Here is a 22,310-nt window from a genome sequence, read left to right on the forward strand (position 1 = left end):
GATAGCCAATAGCGTGTAAGGACTCTAGGAAGCGCGATGACGCAGGCGCCGACGTCCACGTGATGACGCAGGCCGCGTCGCCGTCTCCAAGGAGCGGCCCGGGGCACCGGTTTCAAAGTCGCAGGGCGGGCCGAGTGGACTTCCGCGGCTGGCCCCGGGTTTCGCCGGCGTCCTGGAGTCGACCCGCGCCTTCCTCCCCGAAGGCTGCCCCAAGGACGCCGCCGCCCGGCGCCTCGCCGGCTCTGTCGGCTGTGTCCTGAGTGGCCCGGCACGACCCCGAGTGACCTGCGGGACGCCTCCAGCCGCCCGCGTCCGCGCTTTGCCCGGCCGGGATCGGGGCGGGGGAGGGGGGGGCCGAGGCCCCAAAATTCACGTGGCGGGTCCTCGGCGAGCCTGGCGTCTGAAGTCCGTTGCCCGGTCGAGGGGCCGCGCTGGGACTCGGGAGAAGGAGGCGCGGCGGGGCTGTCGACGTGAGGAGGATGCTGCCTACGCCCTCGAGAGCTTGACCAGCCCCGGAGCGTCGCTCTAGTCCTGTGTCTCCGCACGGCGAGCTCTGGTGGGGGGGGCGGGGCGGGGGGGGCGCTTTTGTTGTTTTTTTGTGGTTGTTTCATTTTTGGAAGAAAGTGGCAGGTGGTGCAATCCCAAGGAAATGGCCACGGAAATCGACTTTCTGAGAGACCAAAGTAAGCTCCGCATCCCTCTGTGGAAAATGGTTACCGTGCGAGGCGACGTTGCCGACCGGCTCGTATTTTCGAATGTGCCCGTTCGGTGCATGGGGATTCTGGAGAAACTCAAGTCAGCCTTACGGGAAAGCCTGGCGGGCGGGTGGGAGGGTGGGTGCGTATATGCTTAAGCAGAACATCGCCAGGTTCCTCCGTTAGCTGGACGCGGTTAGTATGCTCCTCCATGCCGCGGAGAAATTAGAGGGGCGAACGGCCAGGAAGAGTCCCCCCAAGGCACGGTTGTGGCTGTTTGTTTTCTTTTTTTTTAAATATTCATGAGAGACCCACAGAGAGAGAGAGAGAGAGGCAGAGACGCAGGCAGAGGGAGAAGCAGGCTCCACGCAGGGAGCCCGACCCGACGTGGGACTCGATCCCGGGCCTCCGGGGTCACGCCCTGGGCTGAGGGCGGGCGCTAACCCGCTGAGCCACCCGGGCTGCCCAGTTGTGCCCGTTTTTGTAGGGAGATGTTTATGTAAAGTCCCGTTTCAGTTACGGGTACGTGCCAGGCTCTCAACAGGCACCGCTGCTGCAAAGGGGTGGACAGTCCTGCCCTCCAGGAATTTAATTTGAGGAAAGAAATCCGTAAATTCCATAGATGCACGCAAGTGGCAGCAGGTGCTAACTCTTACGCCTCAGTTCCTTCATGGGGTTGTTGGAATGATTAAATGAGGGTTTTTGTTTTTGTTTTTGTTTTTAGGATTTTATTTATTCATGAGACCCGGGGTGGGAGGGCGGGGGGCAGAGAGAGAAGCAGGCTCCATGCAGGGAGCCCGACGTGAGACTAGAACCTGGAACTCCAGGATCACACCACCGGCTGAAGGCAGATGCTCAACCACTGAGCCACCCAGGTTCCCCCCCCCCCCCCCCCCCCCATTAAAGGAGTATTAAAATATGTCAAGGGCGGGGCAGCCCCGGTGGTTCAGCGGTTTAGCGCCGCCTTCACCCCAGGGCCTGATCCTGGAGGGATCGAGTCCGGGTTGGGCTCCTTGCATGGAGCCTGCTTCTGTCTCTGCCTCTCTCTCTCTCTCTCTCTGTGTGTCTCTCACGAATAAATAAATAAAATCTTTTAAAATACGTAAAGGGTTTAGCATAGTATCTGACACTAAACAAATATTTAACTATTAAAGGACTGTTAATAACTGTGATCAAGGAAGGTGTCATTTGGGCTAAAGCTTGAAGTACTAATACGAATCTGCTAGACAAGAACTGTGTGGGTATCCCAAATAGAATGGTATATGCAGCATGTATGCGGCGTTGAGGAGATGAGTATGCAAGGAGGTTGGCTTGTATGGAGTGTGGTTTATCTAGGCAAATAGCAAGTGGAGCTGAACGGGGAAGAATGGGACTGGATAATGAAGGGCCTTGTCTGCTGTGGGTTGAGTTTGGACCGTTGCACAGATGATAGGAACCACTGAAAGGAATTCACGTGAGAGTAGCATGATCGAATTTGATTTGGAAAGCCTGGTATGGCTGTTAGGAGGACTGAGCACTCTAGCAGAGTCTGTTAGGGGACTATTGTTAATTCGCACAAGTAAGTGAACTAAGGTAGTATAGTGAAGTTGGAGATTAGGGAATTTGAGATGAGGTAGGGGGCAACTGAGGTTTTTGCATTAAGCAACAGGGAAGGTAGGGAAAACGGTAAGTTTGGAAGCTTTATTAACCAGTGGTTAAGAACTCAACGCCTAGATTCAGTCTGTCTAGGTTCATGTACCAAGTTTATCTCTTTTCAGGTCTTTGACCTTTGGCGAGTTCCTTAGCTCTTTGGTGCTTCAGTTTTCTCATTTATAAAATGGAAATAATAGCACAATAACCCTCATGGGGTTATAAGGATTAAATGAAATGATGTAAATAAAGCATGGTTTCTAGGGCATATTAAATGCGCTATAAAATTTAGAATTAATGGACTATAATGATGCCATACATTAGCATTCTTTTTTAGGTTTGAAGTGGGAATATCCGCCACTGCATAAGGAAGAGTGGCTGATCTCCATCTGGAGTAGTGGGGGACAAGAGTTGGGTGATGAGGATTTTGGTTGGGGGTGGGGAGGGTACCTGAGTCACCCCAAAACTATGATTTTTAGAGGAATGAGCCAGCCATGTTTTCCTTTTAAATGGCAACTAGTATGCCAGTTACAGCTGAGGTAAAAACAGATGGCTTGACCTTCTCCCACTTATTCTAACCTTCACTACACTGACTTCTTTTGATCTTAATTGTTCCATTTGGATTTGGTAGTCTAGCTCAAGAGAATTTGATTTTAGTGTTTCTCAATTAGCAACCCCTGTGATAAAGCATTAGCTTTACAAATAACTACAGGTAATTCTAAACCCAGTCATGCTCCTAGTAAACTCCTAGCATAATTTCAAGACCCCATTCTCCCACCTCCATCTGAGAAAGGAAATTTGATAGTCCTTAGATACCTGTTCAAAGAGATACTTGTTTATGAAGCTAAGAAATGAAAAAGCCATTCTTGTAGTGGGCATTTGGGAAGTGGAGATGAACTTATTTTTTCTTTTCATTCTCTTAAGTGTTCTTCACAGACCAAAAGTTTTTAATTTCGATGAGATTCTCAATTCTTTTTTTTTTTTTTTTAAGATTTTATTTATTCTTAAGAGACACACAGAGAGAGAGAGAGGCAGAGACATAGGCAGAGAGAGAAGCAGGCTCTCTCTGGGGAGTCTGATGTGGGACTCGATCCCAGGACCCTGGGATCACACCCTGAGCCAAAGGCAGATGCTCAACCACTGAGCCACCCAGGCGCCCCTCAATTTGTTCTTATATGGATGTCTTATTTAAGTAATCTTTGCTTAATCAAGGCTGCAAAGATTTTCTTCTGTGTTTTCTAGAAATTTTGTAATTTTAGGTTTTACATTTAGATTTATGATCCACTTGGCTGAAATTTTGTATAAGGTATAAGGATCAAAGTTTACCTTTTTGCATATGAATGCAATTAAAAAGACTATCCTTTCTCCATTGGATTACCTTTGCTAAAAGTCATTTGTCCTTATTCGTGTCCATCCATTTCTGGACTCTGTTCTGTTCCATTTTCTTGTTTTATCTGTTTGAGCACCAGTGTTCCACTATTTTGATTATTGCAACTTTATAGTAAATCATAAAATCAGGTGATGTTAGCCTTTCAAATTTGTTCTTTTTCAGTTATTCTGGCTATTCTAGGTGCTTTGCACTTCCATGTGTATTTTAGAATCAGCTTGTCAATGTCTTCAAAAATATGCTGAGATTTTGAGAGGCATTGCATTGACTCTGTTGAGCAATATGTGTAGAATTCATATCTAATGATATTTGAGTCCTTTTATCAATGAAAAGGTTGATCTCTGCCTGCATTTTCCATCTTTGTGCCATAGCCTGGAAAGTCTCTCAGGTCATTCTCTCCATTGATGTATCTGTTATTTCTTTTGGCAATATTTTGTAGTTTTCAGTATATAGGTTTTGCACGTCTTTTATCAGATTGATCCCTATGTATTCTGGTTTTGATACTATTATAAATGGTGGTATTCTTTTACTTTTGATTTCTGATTTATCATTGCTAGTATATAGAAATATATCTTTTTTGTTTGTTTGTTTTCTTTCATGTTGTACCCTGCAGCCTTTTTTTTTTTTTTTCCCTGCAGCCTTTTTAAACTCACTTACTCTGATAGGTTCTTTTCAAAGTTTATCAGATTTTCTGCATAGATCTTTTCATCTGTCAATACACTTTTACTTCCTTTCCAATTTGGATGCCTTTGATTTCCTTGCTTTATTGTACTGGCTAGAACTTCGAGTACAGTTGAACACAAGTGGTTGAAGTGGACATCCTTTTCTTTGTCCTGATCTTAGGATACAAGCATCTGTCTTTCAGAATTAACTATGATACTAACTGTACATTTTTCAGAGGTGTTTTTACGTGATTTAGAATATTCCTTTCTAGTCCTAGTTGTCCGAGAGTTTTTATCAGAATGGATTTTGAATTTTTTTCAAATGCTTTTTCTCTGTTTATTTGAAAGTATTGAAATTTTTTTTCCATTTTGACTTACATTGATTAATTTTCATATTACCTTTTTGGGGAGATAAACTTCTCTTATGTGTTACCCTTTTTATTGTTTGATTTGGTTTTCTAAAAGTTTATTTAAAATTTTAATTTTCTATATTCATAAAGCCTTTTTCCCTCTTCTCATCTCTATGTCTGGTTTTGGTAATAGGCAATGCTTGCCTCATGGAATTAATGGGAAAATATTTTGGTTTCTTCAATTTTCTAGAAAAGTTTATGTAGAATTGACATTATTTCTTCCTTAAATGCTTGGTAGAATTTACCAGTAAAGACAATTGGACCTAGAGTTTTCTTTGTGGAAAGATTTTACACTGTAAATTTAGTTTCTTTAATAGGTAAAGAGCTACTCAGTAGTCTGTTGTATGGGTTTTTTTATTATTATTATTATTGTTGTTGTTGTTATGTATTGTATACAGAGACCCTCCACAGATTTCATATATCCAGAATTTTCTCTCTCAGGTCATTAAGCTGGAGCAATCATAAGCCTCACTTCATTTATTTTGCATCTCTCATCATCATTATCTCTTGTCTAGTGTCTGGCAAACCATTATTTATTTGCTTTTGGTTGTAATAAGTGGGAAGGTAGTCCTTGTTACTTCATTTTGGACATAAGCAGAAGTCCTATTCAAGAAGGATTCAAGTCCTATTACCCTACTTTTGAAATCTTAAACACGAGTTTCTTATTCCTGGTATAAGTATTCTTTGGCTTCATCAAGACCTCTGTTCTTTTACTCTTCATTTTCCTCTATATCTTTAAGTCTTTCCCAGCTTGTTTTTATTACTTTCTCTTTTTTTAAAGATTTACTTATTCATTTGAGAGAGAGGGAGTGAGCGTGTGTTACACACAAATGAGGAGAGGGGCAGAGGGAGAAAATCTCAAGCAGACTCCCTGTTGAGTATGGAGCTGAATATGGGGCTCAATCCCACAACCCTGAGATCATGACCTGAGCCACCCAGTTACCTCTGTTTTTACTAATTTCTTATAATACAGTTTATAACCATTGCCCATCGGTTCATCTACTCTCTTGTTAGTGATCTTAATATGTTTATAATCTCGGCTTTTTTGAGTAGCACATACTGGATAATACTTCATCCCTTAATTAGTTGTTTATGTTGCCTTAATAGTTCTCACACCCAGCTGTTCAATAACCATAGATAAAAAACTCAACTCTCTAGATAAGTACCACCACAAACTCAAGGTTAACTCATAACTAAAAAGTGATCGAGCTGGGATTTGAACCTAGGCCTTCTAGTTCCAGTGTCTATATTCTTAACGTCTACTCAACAAAGAGACTTGCAAGAAAAAAAAAGGGGGGGGAGCCTGTTTCACTGATGCGCATAGAAACTAAAATCCTAAATAAAAGAGGTGACTGGGTAGCTCAGTAGGTTAAGTGTCCCAACTCTTGATTTCAGCTCGGGTCATAACCTCAGGTTCGTGAGTTCGAGTCCTCCCATCAGTCTCCATACTGGGTGTGGAGCTTGCTTAAGATTCTCTCTTCCCCTTCCCCTCTCCCTACTCCTGCCTCTCCCTCTCTTAAAAAATATCCTACATAAAATATTAATCCAGTAATGAATGTATGTGTGTGTGTATGTATGTGTGTGTATATATATATATATATATGTATATATATATATGTATATGCCTTTGTATAATTGTCTTCATATTGGGTTCATCCCAGTAATAGTTAGCATTAAAAATTACTGAATACAATCAAGAAGACCTAGGTTAATGGAGAAACCATTAACATATTAAATTTGTAGATTAGAATACTCAATATATTAAATATGTCAGTTCTTCAACAGATTAATGGTTAGATTCAGTGCATTCTCAAACTTAGTTTTAACAGCATCGTTCTAAAATCTACTGGGAGAGGGGCACCTGGGTGGTTCAGTTGGTTAGGTGACCAACTCTTGATTTCAACTCAAGTCGTGATATCAGGGTTGTGAAATGGAGCCCCACATCAGGCTCCCCACTGGGTACAGAGTTTGCCTAAAGTTTTCTCTCTCCCTCTGCTCCGTCTCCCTACCCCCACTAGTACACACATTCTCTTTCTCTCTAAGAAATAAAAATCTAGTGGAAGACTTAAGAATAACCAAGAGAGTTTTAAAGAATATCAAGGTGGGAAATTTTACCTGTTAGCTATTAAGACTTAAAATATCCAATTATTAAATCAACATTAGATTGTCATACATAGGTCAGTGGAATAAACTAGCAAGGAAAAGACATATATATGAAACTTGTTATCTGAAAGAACAATACAAATCAGTGCTAGGATGGTCCTAGGATAATTGGCTATCCAAATAGGAAAGAAAAAATAATAAAGATCCCTTTCCCACATATATAGAAAAATCATTCTGATATTTTGATTTAGCATCCAAAATTTAGAAAGATTTTTCACAAAAATAAACTCCTACTAATAGAAAAATGGTTAAAGAATATGACAAGCCATTACAAAAAAAAATGAACTTTGAAGAACTAAAAAATGAAAAATCCCAGTTTCATCAGTAATCCAGAAAATGCAATGTCCAACAGTGGAATAAGTGTTGAATGAAGGAAATAGTAGTTACAGTAAAATTTTCTCCAGATTAAAGTTAATCTCTGAGGACTGTGTTTCCCTCAGTAATTCACAACTGACTTCTGAACCATTTTAGTTACTGAGAATTCAGATTTAGTGTTTTTTCTTATTTGAACACCCTATCAGGTAGGGTGAAAAAAGATTTGCATTGGAATTATTATATCCATGACCATAACTACAACCTCCTCTTGAGAGGAGTGATAGGCAGAAACTAGATCCTATATGGTGCTAAAATTTTAGTGCTGTGTGTCAAGTTAACAATCTTAAAAGTTCTGTGGGCAACAATAAAAACATGGATAATTTCTTTTAAACTCGGTAAAAAATTAAAAACCATTTACCTTATCAGTATTCCATGATTTCTTTATTGGAATCTCATCTATTTGTCATATTTTGCCACTAAATTATATGTACTTTAAAGGAAGAAACTATTATCTGAAGTTCCCAACATAGAATGTGTATACTACATGTGTGCATTTTATATATGCATTTTTAAAACTTGTATTTTAGTATGTATTCCATATATATGTATATGTGCTTATGTATAACATGTACAGAAAAGTAAATAAAACAAATATAAAGCTAAGTGAGTGATTTCCAAGTTCAAAACTCATATAACCACAATTCAGATCAAGAAATAGAACATTTCCAGGATCTCAGAAGACCCTTAGTAATCATAATCTTTCCCTCTTTCTCAAAGGTAATTAAAGATAACTAAGGTCTTTAATTTTACACTATGGTTTTGCTTGTGTTTGAGCTTTATATAAATGGAATCATAAACCGTGTATTCTTCTGTTTTGGGCTTCTTTAACATTATATCTTTGAGATTTATCCATATTCTTACATGTAGATGTAATTTGTTCACTTTTGTTGCTATAAAATATTCCAGATTTAAATTTATCATGTTTATCTCTTCTTCTTTTGATGGATAATTGCAGTTTCCAGTTTGGAGGCCATTGAGAATAATGCTGTTTTCAACATTTTTTGTCATGGCTCTTGGTGCTCACGTGCACACATTTTGGTTATGTATATTCTTAGGAGTTATGTATATGTTTAATTTTAAAGTTATACTAATTTACATTCTCACCAGCAGTGTACAAAAGTTTCATTATTTTACATTGGCACCAACATGTTCTCTAATTTTAGCTCTTTATTGTAATTTTATTTGTATTTTTCTGATGCCTAATTAGGTTGAGCAGCTTTTCCATATTTATTAGCCCCCTAGGTAACCTTTCTGTGAAATGCCCACTCATGCCTTCTTACCACTTTTCTATAGGATTGTCTGCCTTTTAATTGATAGTTTTTTGTATATTCTAGGTATCCGCCCTTTATCTATCATATATGTTGGGAATAATTTCTCCATGTCCATGTCTTGTATTTTTACTCCTAGAAGTGTCTTTGGTGAACAGAAGTTCTTAATGTGGTTCAGTCTGTCAGACTTTTTTTCATTTATGGTTAGTGTTTTTTGTATTCTGATTTAAAAATCTTTCCCTACCTTAAGATTATAAAGATATTCGCGGGACGCCTGAGTGGCTCAGCAGTTGAGCTTCTTTCTGCCTTTGGCTCAGGGAGTGATCCCAGAGTTCTGGGATCCATTGCCACATTGGGCTCCTGTAGGGAGCCTGCTTCTCCTTCTGCCTATGTCTCTGCCTCTCTGTGTGTCTCTCATGAATAAATAAAAATCTTAAAGATTATAAAGATATTCTATTCTTCTCTAGAATTTGTTTTGGCATTCACAGTTATATCTTCATTTCACCTAGAACTGATTTTTATGGATAATGTTTTATTTTTTGAGGACATCCAGTTGACCCAGAACCAATTTTAAAAAGATTATTCTTTCCCTTTCACTGCCCTGGAGTGCACTTTCAATTATCATTCAGGTGTCCTAAATGAGCATGTATGTGTCTTTGTGTTCTTTATTCTCTTCCATTGATCAATTTCTTATTTTTATACAACTATCACACCACAGTAAATCTTAATGTCCAGTAAAGCAAGTCCTCCCCCACTCCCTTTTGCAAGAATGTCTTAGCTATTCTTGTTAGGTTACTACCTGTTTTAAAAGAATCAACTTTTAAATTTCTGCAATATCATCTTTTGGAATGTTAATTGAGACTGCATTGAATCTATCTATAGATTAACTTGCGGAGAACTGGTATCTTTACAATACTGACCCCTGTAAACCTTGAGTATCTCTCCACCTAGTTAGTCTTTTTCTCCTGAATGTTTCTTAGTACACAGTCTTACACATCTTTTGTATAAATCTTTTAGATTTATTCCTTGACATTGGGTTTTTGGTATGGTATTATAAGTAATATCTTTTATTATTTTCTAACTTTATGTTGTCATTATACAGAAATATAATTAATTTTTGCACATTGACTTTGTATCCAACAACCATGCTAAACGTCACCACTATTCTAAGAATTTATCTGTATGTTCTATGGGATTTACCTCTATCTACACATGCATAACTCTGGTTAATAACAGGGTTTTTTTTTTTTTCCTTTTCTGTCTTTATACCTTTTATTTCTTATTGCATAAACTTAGACTTCCAGTACAGTGTGAATAAATGTCAAGAGAATTTGTCCTTGTGTCATTCAATTTCCAAGGAAAGTTTTCAACATTCTCATCCTTATGTATGATATTTACTGTGCATTTATGTAGAAATCCATTGTTATATTAAAGAAATTAACTTCTGTTCTTATATTCCTGATGCTTTATCATGAATATATCTTAAATTTCATCACTGTAGCTTTTGATTGTATTTGTTGATCTTTTTTGTGTGTTTATTTTCAATTTCTTTGAGGTGGGCTTATCTTTATTAATACCTTGATGCTCTTTGAGTGTAATTTGCTTTTCTTCTAACTTTTTGGGATAGACCTGTAGTTTATTGACTTAAGCCTTTTCTTTTCTACTATATGCAATAAAGCTATAGATTTCTTTTCGGGGGCACCTGGGTGGCTCAGTCAGTTAAGCATCTGCCTTTGGCTCAGGTCATGATCCTAGGGCCCTGGGATCAAGTCCCACATTGGGCTCCCTGGTCAGCAGGGAGCCTGCTTCTTCCTCTACTCCCTGTTTGTGCTTTCTAGATCACTATCTCTGTCTCTTTCTCTCAAATAAATGAATAAAATCTTTAAAAAAATTTTTTTAAAGATTTCTTTTTAAGCAGGCTTTGAGGTATTACATTTTCACTGTCAGTTCAAAATACATCCAGATTTGTTTTGTAATTCCTTTTGTGACCCATGCATGGGTTATTAAAAAGAAATTTCTGAACTTCAAATGTATGAAAATTTTCCTTTTACTTTTTGGGTTTGATTCTAGCGTAATTGCCCTATTGTCAGGTAACATGCTCATTTTAACTTTCAGTCTTTCTGAAAGTTGAGATTTACTCTCTTGCTAGGAAATTATCAGTTTTTAATGATCCATGTGGGGCAGCTCAGGTGGCTCAGCGGTTTAGCGCCGCCTTGGGCCCATGGAGTGATCCTGGAGACCTGGGATCGAGTCCCACGTCGGGCTCCCTGCATGGAGCCTGCTTCTCCTTCTCCCTCTGTCTCGGCCTCTCTCTCTCTCTGTCTCTCATGAATAAATAAATAAAATCTTGAAAAAAAAATGATCCATGTGATCTTGAAATAATGTTTTGTACATCTGTGTTCTACGATATTTTTGTTCACTTCAAAAAATATACAAATTGGGACGCCTGGGTGGCTCAGCGGTTAAGTGTCTGCCTTCCGGCTCAGGGCATGATACTGGAGTCCTAGGGATCGAGTCCTGCATCAGGCTCCTGTGTGGAGCCTGCTTCTCCCTCTGCCTATGTCTCTGCTTCTCTCATGACTAAATAAATAAAGTCTTTAAAAAAAAAATACAAATCACCTTATGCTTACTGAGAGCACTTGGCTTTATTCCAGTCCTTCATTTCTGTTATCTCTTGGTCCTATTTAATTTGGAATTTTTGTCCTGCCATTTCTCTTCTGTGTGGATGTTTAGCCTGGAACAGAATTTCAGTCAGTTTTCACTATTGGAAAAAAATGTGGCTGTAGTTTATCTTTTCAATTCTTTTCACTTCTAGTAGCAAGAATAAAGTGGAGAGTTTTTGTTTTGTTTTGTTTTTACTTCTGCTAACCTGAAGAGTAAACTAAGAGAAACAGAGAATTAAAGTTTATGAAATCATAAAAATTAGTTCTTTGTAGCTCTTTTTCCTACTGGCAGTAGGTAGTTGACTTACATGTATAGAAGGGCCTTTTCTTAAATTCCAGAAACGTGTTCAAATTGATGGCTCATTTTGGGAAGCAGTGAAGACTAGCAGTTTTGCATTGGTTATATCAGATAATAACTACCTTGCTTGTAGTTTTTAAATATTAAGCATCAGCCAGTGAACTACAGATTGGTTTTTTTCCCTCTTCGTTTCAGATCAACGACTAAATGAAGTTCTTAGACGGTATCAGATGGAAGATTTTTCCAAATATTCATTGGTGCAGGTATGTAAATTAATTGATGTCTAACAAACTAGGTTCAAATTTGGTTGTAAATATGTTCATATAAATATATTTAGGGTTCTCATGTGAGGTTGCTTACAACACTGAAATTTGTTTACAACTGGGATTCTTGGAAAGCTTGTTTTTGCTTAATAAATGTAGCTCTTGGACCATAGAAATTGCCCTTATTTTTGGAGTTAGAGCTTATGAATTATGTATGATGTTAAACTGTCTTGAGTTCTAAAATGAGAATCCATTGACATTTTGAAACCTCCTAAAATCATTTCTTAAGATACATTTCAGACTAAGTTTTAACTTGAAATTCTCATAAATGATGGCAAGTAAAAAGTAAATCAAAATGGTAAATGTTTGATTTACTGTCATGTATTTATGACATTGTTTTTATTTCATTTTAAAGATTTTATTTATTCATGAGAGACACAGAGAGAGAGAGAGAGAGAGAGAGAGAGAGAGGCAGAGACACAGGCAGAGGGAGAAGCAGGCTCCATGCAAGGAGCCTGATGTGGGACTCGATCTCGGGTCTCCAGGATCACACCGTGGGCTGAAGGCGGCAGTAAACCACTGAGCCACCTGGGCTGCCCTATGACATTGTTTTTAATATTTCTTTCCTTGTGTGCATGTTCTTATTTAAGTATTCTGTTAAAAAATTTTTTTTCAAGCAACAAAGTATATTTATTGGTGGACTCTGAGTTACACAATATTAAAAACAGTAGTTCCTATATTAGTGATAACTCCCTACCAATTTAATAAGGAAGTGTTTTACTTTTGACATCAATGAATCTTGTAACTAAAACATATTGTTTTGGGACACCTGGGTGACTCAGTCAGTTAAGTGTCTTACTTTTGATTTCAGTTCAGGTCATGATTTCAGAGTTGTGAGATGGAGCCCCTCATTGAGCTCCACTCTCCTCATGGAGCCTGCTTGGGATTCTCTCTCTCCCTATCCCTCTACTCTACCCCTCACATCCCCCATCACCTCCGCTCAAGCGTGCTCATTCTCTCTCAAAGAAAGAAAAACCAAAAAACTATTTTTAAGGTATCAGAAAGGTTGTTTTTAAGAAATTATAAAGGAATAGTTTATCTTGTTGACTTGACTATACTTATCCTTATAGATATTTTTATTGTATTCTGAACATTTAGCCTGCTGCTCTGTTTTTATTTACAAAGACCAGACTTAAGTTCCAGAGGGTCTTAATACTGTCCATCCACCAAGTTAATCATGATACTGTTTTTCTTATGTTGTTACTCATACATAACTAAGAACTGCTATCACTTAGGTGGTAGATAATCTTCCATAATACAATAGGCCCTAAATTTTGCTCTTTTTTTTTTTTTTTCTGCTTACTGTCTTATAGAATATGCCTAAAAGGAGGATTCAAACAAAAGTGTTTTTAAAGCCCGCGAAGATCTCTGGGCACAGTATTGTATCATATCTACTATACACGATATGTAGCTGGTTTTATCAGATAAAACAGTGATTCTAGGTAGCCCTTTAGAGGTAACTGCCTTATACATTGTGATTATAATTAATTAAAGCCTCAAGGCTACATACCAATACTGTGCCCAGAAGATCTCTGGGCACAGTATTGTATCATACCTACTGTACACGATATGAAAGCTGGTTTTATCAGATAAAACAGTGATTCTAGGTAGCTCTTTAGATGCACCTGCCTTGTACATTGTGATTATAATTAATTAAAGCCTCAAGGCTACATACCAAGTAAGATTAAGTCTTCTTTTATTTCATAATGTAGTCTTCTGTGAAATTACAGCTCCTTTAATTCCCTAAAGGTACATACTCTTCTTTTACAGGTACTATTATAGTCATACAATCAGATAATGATTCCTAGCTTTTATTATTGGTGGTAGTATATTGTTACTGCCTAAGAGTCTTCTGCTATTCACCATCTCTTTGAAATATGTTGCTTTCTCAAAGCACCTTTTCCCATGGATCTTGCCTTTCACTGCATAGTTTGCAGTGATGAGAAAGGAAGTGGTATAAGAGCATGAGAGAGAGATAATAATCTAGTTTCTAGCAGTAAGGTCCATATCCTTGGCCTTATGTAGTGTATTCTTTGGTTCTTTACCTCAGAAACATCATTCTGGTTTCTGAAAAAATGTTCAAGAGAAATTTTATTTTTATTTTTACTTTTTACTGTGTATAGTAAAAGAAAACACATAAGTAGGAGGAGACCATTATCAAAGGTTATGTGAAACCCAGGAGCACTGGCTGAGATCTCTTGTCACTAACTAGTGATTGCCACCAGCAACAGAAATCCTTCATGAATTTTTGTTTGCCCTTTTTGTTGACCAGTGTTTCCCAGGTGCCTAAAACAACTCCAACAGTTCATGCTTTTCCTTTTTTCAAGATAAAATCCTAATGAGATGCTCTTCTCCTTCCTCACACTGGGAAAATTGCCAAGACTTGTATTAAATGAACAATATTGGAAAAATAAAGCTGCCAGAATGTGATATTTATTTCTTCTATTTTAAGTTGGAATTTTAAACTTGATTTTCTATGAAAACTATTATAAGTGATAGTTTTAAAATTCTTTTGTGCTGTCACTATATAATGATCATTTAGGGTTTCCATGGTTCAAAGAAAGTTTTGTGAAATGCTTTAAGGTTTTTTTGTGTAGTATTGTTTCATAGGAAAATACACAATACATTTATAATAACTAAAAATACATAAACTGTATGGATTTAAACTGAAAGTTGGATTTTTCCAATGTGTCGAATAGCTTGTATATTTCGTATATTTGATTCATTATACTTTAATAGTTGATTCATCTTTTATTTATTTATTTTAAAGATTTATTCCTTTATTTTTAGAGAGTGCATGCACATGTTTGCATGGGGGGCAGGAGGGAGAGGGAGTCTTAAGCAGACTCTGCCCTGAGTGTGGAGCCTGGTGCAAGGCTCAATCTCACAACCCTGAGATTAGGACCGGAGCCAAAATCAAGAGTTAGACACGTAACTGACTACACCACCCAGGTGCCCCAATCATCTTTTTAAAAACGTCTTATAATTGTAATGTAATCTTCTAAAGATATTTTAAATAACCACTAATTTTTTTTTAAGATGATTTATTTATTTATTAGAGACAGAGAGAGAGAGAGGCAGAGACACAGGCAGAGGGAGAAGCAGGCTCCATGCAGGGAGCCCAATGCGGGACTCGATCCCGGGTCTCCAGGATCATGCCCTGGGCTGAAGGTGGCACTAAACCGCCGAGCCACCCAGGCTGCTGAGTAACCACTAATTTCTTGAATGGTCCCTTCAAGATTGTTTTGAAATTTAATTGTCTTTCTATGATTATTTTGTGTTTTTTATATAAATAGTATTTCAAGTGGCATTGCTTTCTGATAGTGTGGTAGTAGACACTGACAAATTTGGAAAGATTCTAGTCAGTAAGGTGGAAAATTTCCCTCTTTTCCAATTTCTTTGTTCCTACCTTTTTTCCCCCCTTAAATATCTGTCTTTTCTTACATGTAAGCTAGCTAATTCCTCCTTATAATCTCTGCCATACCAGTGCATGTATGTACTGAGGGATTAGTGTTTTGGTTCTCTTTAAACTTGCTGGAGGGACAGGGGCAGAAGAGTAAAATTGAACCAAAAAGAGACCCTGGGGCAGGAAAGAATTTGATATGCTTGCATTATATGTAAGAGCTGGTCCCAACTATAATCAAATAATAGTTATTTGAAAATACATTGAAAGGAACAGGAGGGCCACTACTGTTGATCATGAGTTAAAAAATATAAGACTTCATAGGTAAAATGTAGAAAACTACCTGTACTACTTGAATTGAGTCAAATTACTGGCTCTCTCAGCCAGCACTGTCCAATCAATAGAACTTAGGATGGTGATGGAAATCTGTAGCTCGGCGCTGTCCAATAAGGTAGCCGTTAATCACATGGGACTTTTGAGCACTTGAAATTAAGCTAGTATAACTGGTAGGTGCTTTATTTTATTTTCATTTTAAATAATTTAAATTTAAGTAGATGGATGTAGCTTGTAACTATTGCGTTGGCCAGTGCAGTTCTTGACTCTCCTTCTGTCGGAATTATTCAGGTTCAAAACGTTGAAGAGTTGATTTTGCATCATCCCATGATGATAAGAAAATCAGTGATCCCAGGAGGCGCCTGGGTGACTCATTTGGTTAAGTGACTCTTGATGTTGGCTTGGGTCATGATCTCAGGGTCATGAGATCGAGCCCCATGTCACGCTCTGTGCTGAAAGTGGAGCCTGCTTAAGATTCTCTCTTCTTTTCCCTCTTCCCTTCCCTGCTGTCACAAGCTCTACTCTCTACAAATAAAGAAAGAAAAGAAAAGGAAAAGAAAAGAAAATGATTTAGCACTTTAAAGAGAGTCTAATTGTAAGAGTTTAGTAACTTCTTACGCTGTACATCAACCTTCATTGATAAATGATGAAAATCAATCTCCTCATGAAATGAATGATTTGCTACAAACTCTAAAATATGCAACAACACTCACAAAATGCTAGCCAGCCTATATTTTCTTCCAAATGATGGAGAAAGGATACAATTAACATATTTCATAGCCAGTAATATAGATTAAAGTAAGGGCACAAAATTAAACATTCAGAATTATAATTAGAATACTCAGTGTATAGTTTCCTCAGAGGAAGAGAAGTGTCCAGAAAACTTGTCTACCCAACTGTAATTCAGTATTTTTGTTATTCTTTCTATGATACACTCTCCTTGTCATCTCAGTCATTTTGGGATGAAAATAAATAGAAATTAATTGTATGTTATCCATTATTAAAGATATATAAAATTCTCTGTAGGTTTCTTTTATTTAGGATAGTTTGTCTAAATTTTGTTTTAGAGAATATAAAAAGGATTTTATAAATGCTTTTATTATTTTGGTGAGCTTAGCTTAGTGAATAGGCTTGTTAGTTTTGTACACCTGAAGCTAATGACATGTTAATTATATTTCAATTAAAAATATGTAAACAACATTAATATATGTAAATATACAAATACATATATATAAATGCTTCTTTAAAAAGATTTTTTTTTTTTTAGTGTCTCTACACCCATCATAGGGCTTGAACCTACAACCCCGAGATCAAGAGTCACAATTCTATTGAGTGAGCTAGCCAGGTGCCCCTCTGTAAATACTTTTATAGTCAATTTCAATCTTACTCTCCCAAATTGATTTTTTCCAATAGATGTTGAATTGTTAAGTCATACAGTCTTTTACTCTAAAATTTTCACTGACAAGTGAGAAAGGATTGCTGAATCTTTATTCTTTCAAATATTTTTCTTATATTTTGATTTATCATGTTTACAATCATGTAATTTTTATAATTCGGATTATTGGTCATTTATTCTTATGTTAGTATTTCCTTAGTAACTATCATCAGAAAATAGTTTCAGAACAGTGTCTTTATAGAATTTAGTTTAATATATATTGACCACCTCCTTTATGTGAGGCACTATGCCAGAAGCTGTAGTGATACGGAAATGTGTATAATAAAATTACCATTTCACAGGAACCTAAAGACTAATAAAAATATTGGCTGAGACAAATGTTAAATAGGTATAAGGCATATTATTTGTATCTTCACCTTAAAGCCAAATATGGGTATCGGGGAGGGGAAAGGAAATCATCTAGAGTTGGAAAGATCAGGGAAAGTTTCTTGAAGGATGTAGCATGCCTGTTGGGTACTGAAAAGTAGGTAAGATTTCAAAAGAACTTCAGTGGAAGCTAAAAGAAGGGGTAGTGGAAAGCATTGCAGATGGACCCACTGGCATGATGAGAAGCCAAAGGAGGTGAGAAAGTGGAGGTCATATTTAGGGAGTAAAACATACTTCATTTTTGATACTGTGTTTGGCATATATGAGAGAAGTAATGGAAAATAGCATTAGGAAGGGTAGGGTGTTTGTATCTACACTGTAGAGGGCCTTCAATGGTTAAGTTGAGTTTGAATTTAATTTAGTAAACACTGAGCAATTATTAAATACTGTTTAGAAGAATGATAAAGTGGAGTGAAACATAATAGGAATAACAATTAGGAAACTTAAAATTGATGGATGGAAGATTAATGAGGGCTTGAGTTATTTTGTAGAATGCCATCCATCTCTACCTATTAGTCCTAACAATGGTAGTTGATTTGATTTTTATAAAACTCCTAAGAAATTTGAGAAATAATTTTAAAGTTTGAACTACTTAATTATTCCAAGAAGACTTTTAATAACTTTTGAACAATTGAAAGTTAAACTATCACTTGTCAGTTAATTACTTAAATAATACAATAACTATTTTTAATAGCCTAGGATTAAGTAAATCCTCCTCTGAAATTACATAGACTGCTAGATGCATTTATTCTTTAATCTGTCAGGGGTCTCTGGAAGTTTACCTTTTTGTCTGGTTCCATGTGAACATGTCTGTTGAGGCTTTGTATTTTGAGAGCTAATCCTTTCCATGTGGGTTGAATGCTTATAATGTATACCTTGGTTAGCCAATAGATTTTTCATCCAAGTTAAAAAAGAAAAAAAAAAAGCAAAGATTTATTAATAGTTTTCTGTATGTCAGGAATTATGCTAAACACTTTACATATATTATTCCTGTATTTAAATTTATATATTTCAAACATCAAAGTGTAGAAGATATTCAAAATAATATCTGTGCAGCTACCACCTGATTGTGTCCATTGCTAGCTTTTTGCCATGTTTATTTCTGGTCTTTTGTTGTTAAGAAATAAAACATTGCAGAAACAATTCAGTCTCTCTCTACATCTTGTCCATTTCCTTCTATCCCTTCCCAGTGGTAATTACATCCTTATTGATGTTTTTCAATACTCTAGTGCTCCAATTTCTACTATATATGTTCATATCTGAAAATATTTTATTGTATTTAGCAAGTTCAAAATCTTATATAAAATACTGTATGTATCTGACTGCAAAACTTGCTTTTTTTGCTCAACATTATTTTTAAGAATTTGATACACATATCACAAGTTCATGCATTATAACTGTTGTCCACTACATTTCAATTTCACTGTGTGAAATTGACCACTGTGTGTGGTCTAATAAGACCACAGGTTATCCATTCTCCTATTGAAGGGCATTTGGATTTTGTCCAATTCTTACATTTTGCAGTAATGCTTAAGCACGTTACTAAATATGTCTCTATATACTGCACATCTGAGAGGTTTTTTAGGATGTATATCTAAAATTGGAGTTTTCTCATCTTCAGGTTTACTCGAAATTGTCAGAGGTGATTGTACTTGTTTACATTCCCATTCATGGTGTATGAAAGTGCTTCTTGTAAAACATCCTTCTGAGCCATTGATGGCATTGTCAGGCATTTTGTTATCGTCAGTGTGATTGGTGTAAAATGATAATCTCACTGTTGTTTTATTTGTATTTCCCTAATTATTAATGAGGTTGTGCTTGCCTTTATTACTGATCTCAGATTTCCTCTTTATTTCGCCCGTTAATACTTTGTTCACTGACACATGTAGAAAGTTCTCAATTTGTGAGTTTTCATATATCTTGTTTATATGCCTTCTAGTGAAAAAGTTTTAACTTTTAATAGTCATGCGTCAGTGTTTTACTGTTGCAACTTAAGTCCTTCGCTAGCATAAATGGACTTTCCATATTTAAGTCTTTAATCAATCTGGAATTTATTATTGTGTACTATGTAGGAAGGATGTCTGGTTTCTTCTCTGTATAAATAACTTCTAGAAGTAACCTATTTGTTTTTGTGATATGTCCATAGTAATGCATATAAATCTTATTAATTTCTTGAACTACTTATGAGATCCTATTGTATTACTTTCGTTTAGCTTATTGATGGACATTTTTTTCTATTACAGTAAAAGCTGTACTGAACATCATGTACATCTCCTTGTGTTTATATGTTTATTAATACTTTATACTAGATATTATTCATTTATACTAGATATTTGGTCATGTTACAAATGTTGCTGGTGTTTTAACTTTGTTTATGGTATTTTCAAGTGCATAGAAGCTTTAAATTTGGATGTTGTAGAATATTTCAGTGTTTATGATATAGATTTTATTCCTGGTGTCTTCCAGCTAGAAAATGTATTTTGAGTGAAAGTACACTGGGCACTACTTGTATATTAGTGAACAAAACAAACAAAAGCATCTACATTAAGAAAGCTTTCTCTGTCCCAAGGTCAAAAATGCATTTTCTTTCAACAATTGTTAAATATTTTTAAAACATTTGGATCTCTATCTGTATTTTATTTTTCCATTTAGTCCATACTGGAGTCTAATTTTGTTACCTAACACTGTTACTTGAAAGCAGTATTTTGTCTATTCAGTCATATTTCCATTTCTTATGTACCATGTTTCTAGCAGTGTTTGAATCTATTTCTGTATTTCCTATACTTTTCTGTTTGTTACTGTGTCTGTACCATAGTGTTTTAATTACTCTGGCATTACATTGTTTTGATATGTAGTAGGGCAAGTCCTTTCCTCTTTTTTTCTTTTCCTTCCCCCTGCCAGTTTTTTGCCAAGTTATCTTGGCTCTTGTGCATTTACTCATTCATAGGAATTATAAAATTTGCTTAAGATAAAGTTTTATAAATCATTCTATTGGAATTTCTTCTTGGAATTGCACTGCAATTGCAGTGAATTTTAGAGAATTGATATATTTACAGTATATCAGGTTTTTTTTTTTTTTCAGTATATCAGTTTTGACCTTTCACGTATCCATGAATGGTATAGTAGCGTTTATTTATATCTTCTTTTATGTCCTTCAGTAAAGTTGATTTTTCAGTAAGTTATTGCAACTTTTTTTTTATTATTGTTATTCCCAGATACGACCTTTTGTTAGAGTAGTGAATAGGGTATTATTTCCTTTTACATTTTCAAATTATTGCTGGCATTTGAGAAAGCTGTTCTGTTGATCTTCTGATAACTTAGTATATTCTCTTATTAGACCTGATAATTAATAGCTTATACGTAGTTTTCTAGGTAAATGGTCAAATTGTCTATAAATAATAATAGTGTTGTATCTTCTTTTTCAACCTTTAAATTTTGAATTCTCTACCCTGGTTCTGCTGAAGTTAGCAGTGATAGTGAGTAGCCTTGTGGTGTACTTCACTTAATGCAGTGCTTTTGATGTTTTACGATGAAAGATAGTAATTGATGTAGGTTTCCAGTAGATATTCTTTATCAAGTTGAGAAAATTCTTCCTACTTTAAGTTTGCCGAGAATTTTTATTATGCATGAATGTTATAATTTACCAAATAATTTCAACATCAATTTAAATGATTACTTCTCTTTGTCTTTTTCAATTGCATTGGATTTTCTAAGGTTGTGAAATTCTTAATTGTATTTAATTTTACACTACCATCAATTTTGGGTTTGGATGATGTGAGAAAACATTTTAAGATACAATATCCTCTGTTATAGGAAGCTGTCTTCAAAGGAGATGGAGATGACACATTAGAAAACACAGTAGTTGATCGAAGGTAAGATTGAGTTACTAGAAAAATGGTGTTTTCTTAAATATATTTATTATTGTTAAAATAATTTCTTTAGTATTAAGATTATTTCATACTCTGCTATAATTAGATTTATTTTTTTTAAGATTTTATTGATTTATTAGAGAAAGTGAGCACAAGCAGAGGGAATGGCAGAGGGAGAAGGAAAAGCAGACTCCCTGCTGAGCAGGACTCTATCCTAGGGTCCTGGGGTCCTGACCTGAGCCAAAGGCAGATGCTTAACCAACTGAGCCACCCAGGCACCCTTTTAATTAGATTTAAATATTAAATATACAAGGGAGAAAAAGCCAGCATTATAGTAGCTCTCAACTGGAGTGATTTTATATACCTCATATTTGTAACATCCTCTGGAGCTTCTAGGTATAACCTAAAACCAGCCCCCATAAGTGGAGAGCAAGGAGAAACTGAAGGAATAGTCAGACCACTCCAGATTGGTAGGTGGCAAATTTATTAAGCAATAGAATCTATTTATGAGGTTTATCTTCAGAGGTTGGGGTGACAAACTAGATTTCCTCACCTGCCTGCCATAATCTCTAACATTTGTGTAGAAACTTTAACTTGATTCAGTCACATACGCAGGAGGCCTTAACTGGGTTCATGTACATACCCAGTATACATAGCCTCAGTATTACATTACTACTATCATTAGACTTGGATACTCCATACCTTGGAGCTGCTTCTGAGAGGGGGGAATGCAAGGAGAACACTATTCCAGGGTAGGGTACTGACTGGTGAGAAGCCTCCAACTGCCCAGGTTCAGCTCAAGGGTCAACTGGCAATTGTCTTCTTGATGAACTCCTTCATTACCTCCCTTCCCTCCATATTTGACAGTATCTGGAAATAATTAATTGGGCTAAGATTGAGAACAGGAAAAAGACAAAATATGGATTGTTATGGAAACATTTAACATTAAAATGTTGATGTTCAATTTAATTCACATGTTATACATTAACCTTTAAACAATATGTCATTTT

The 22,310-nt window shown here is 36.4% G+C and overlaps 1 protein-coding gene across 3 annotated transcripts in view; it reads left to right on the plus strand.

The window, feature by feature from the left end:
• The first annotated feature begins 33 nt into the window (after nucleotides 1-33).
• Nucleotides 34-22,310, plus strand: part of SCLT1 (sodium channel and clathrin linker 1) — a 173,551-nt gene continuing 151,274 nt past the window's right edge. For 2 of the 3 annotated variants that reach the window (XM_026014287.2, XM_072755263.1), the window contains exons 1-3: nucleotides 34-683; nucleotides 11,746-11,813; nucleotides 21,245-21,303. In XM_026014287.2, the coding sequence (XP_025870072.2) occupies nucleotides 650-683; nucleotides 11,746-11,813; nucleotides 21,245-21,303 (161 nt within the window). In that variant the 5' untranslated portion in view covers nucleotides 34-649. The remainder of the gene's footprint in view (nucleotides 684-11,745; nucleotides 11,814-21,244; nucleotides 21,304-22,310) is intronic. The other variant, XM_026014288.2, reaches the window with a different exon arrangement.

This window comes from Vulpes vulpes, chromosome 4 (genome assembly GCF_048418805.1).
Source record: "Vulpes vulpes isolate BD-2025 chromosome 4, VulVul3, whole genome shotgun sequence".
Classification (NCBI taxonomy): domain Eukaryota; kingdom Metazoa; phylum Chordata; class Mammalia; order Carnivora; family Canidae; genus Vulpes; species Vulpes vulpes.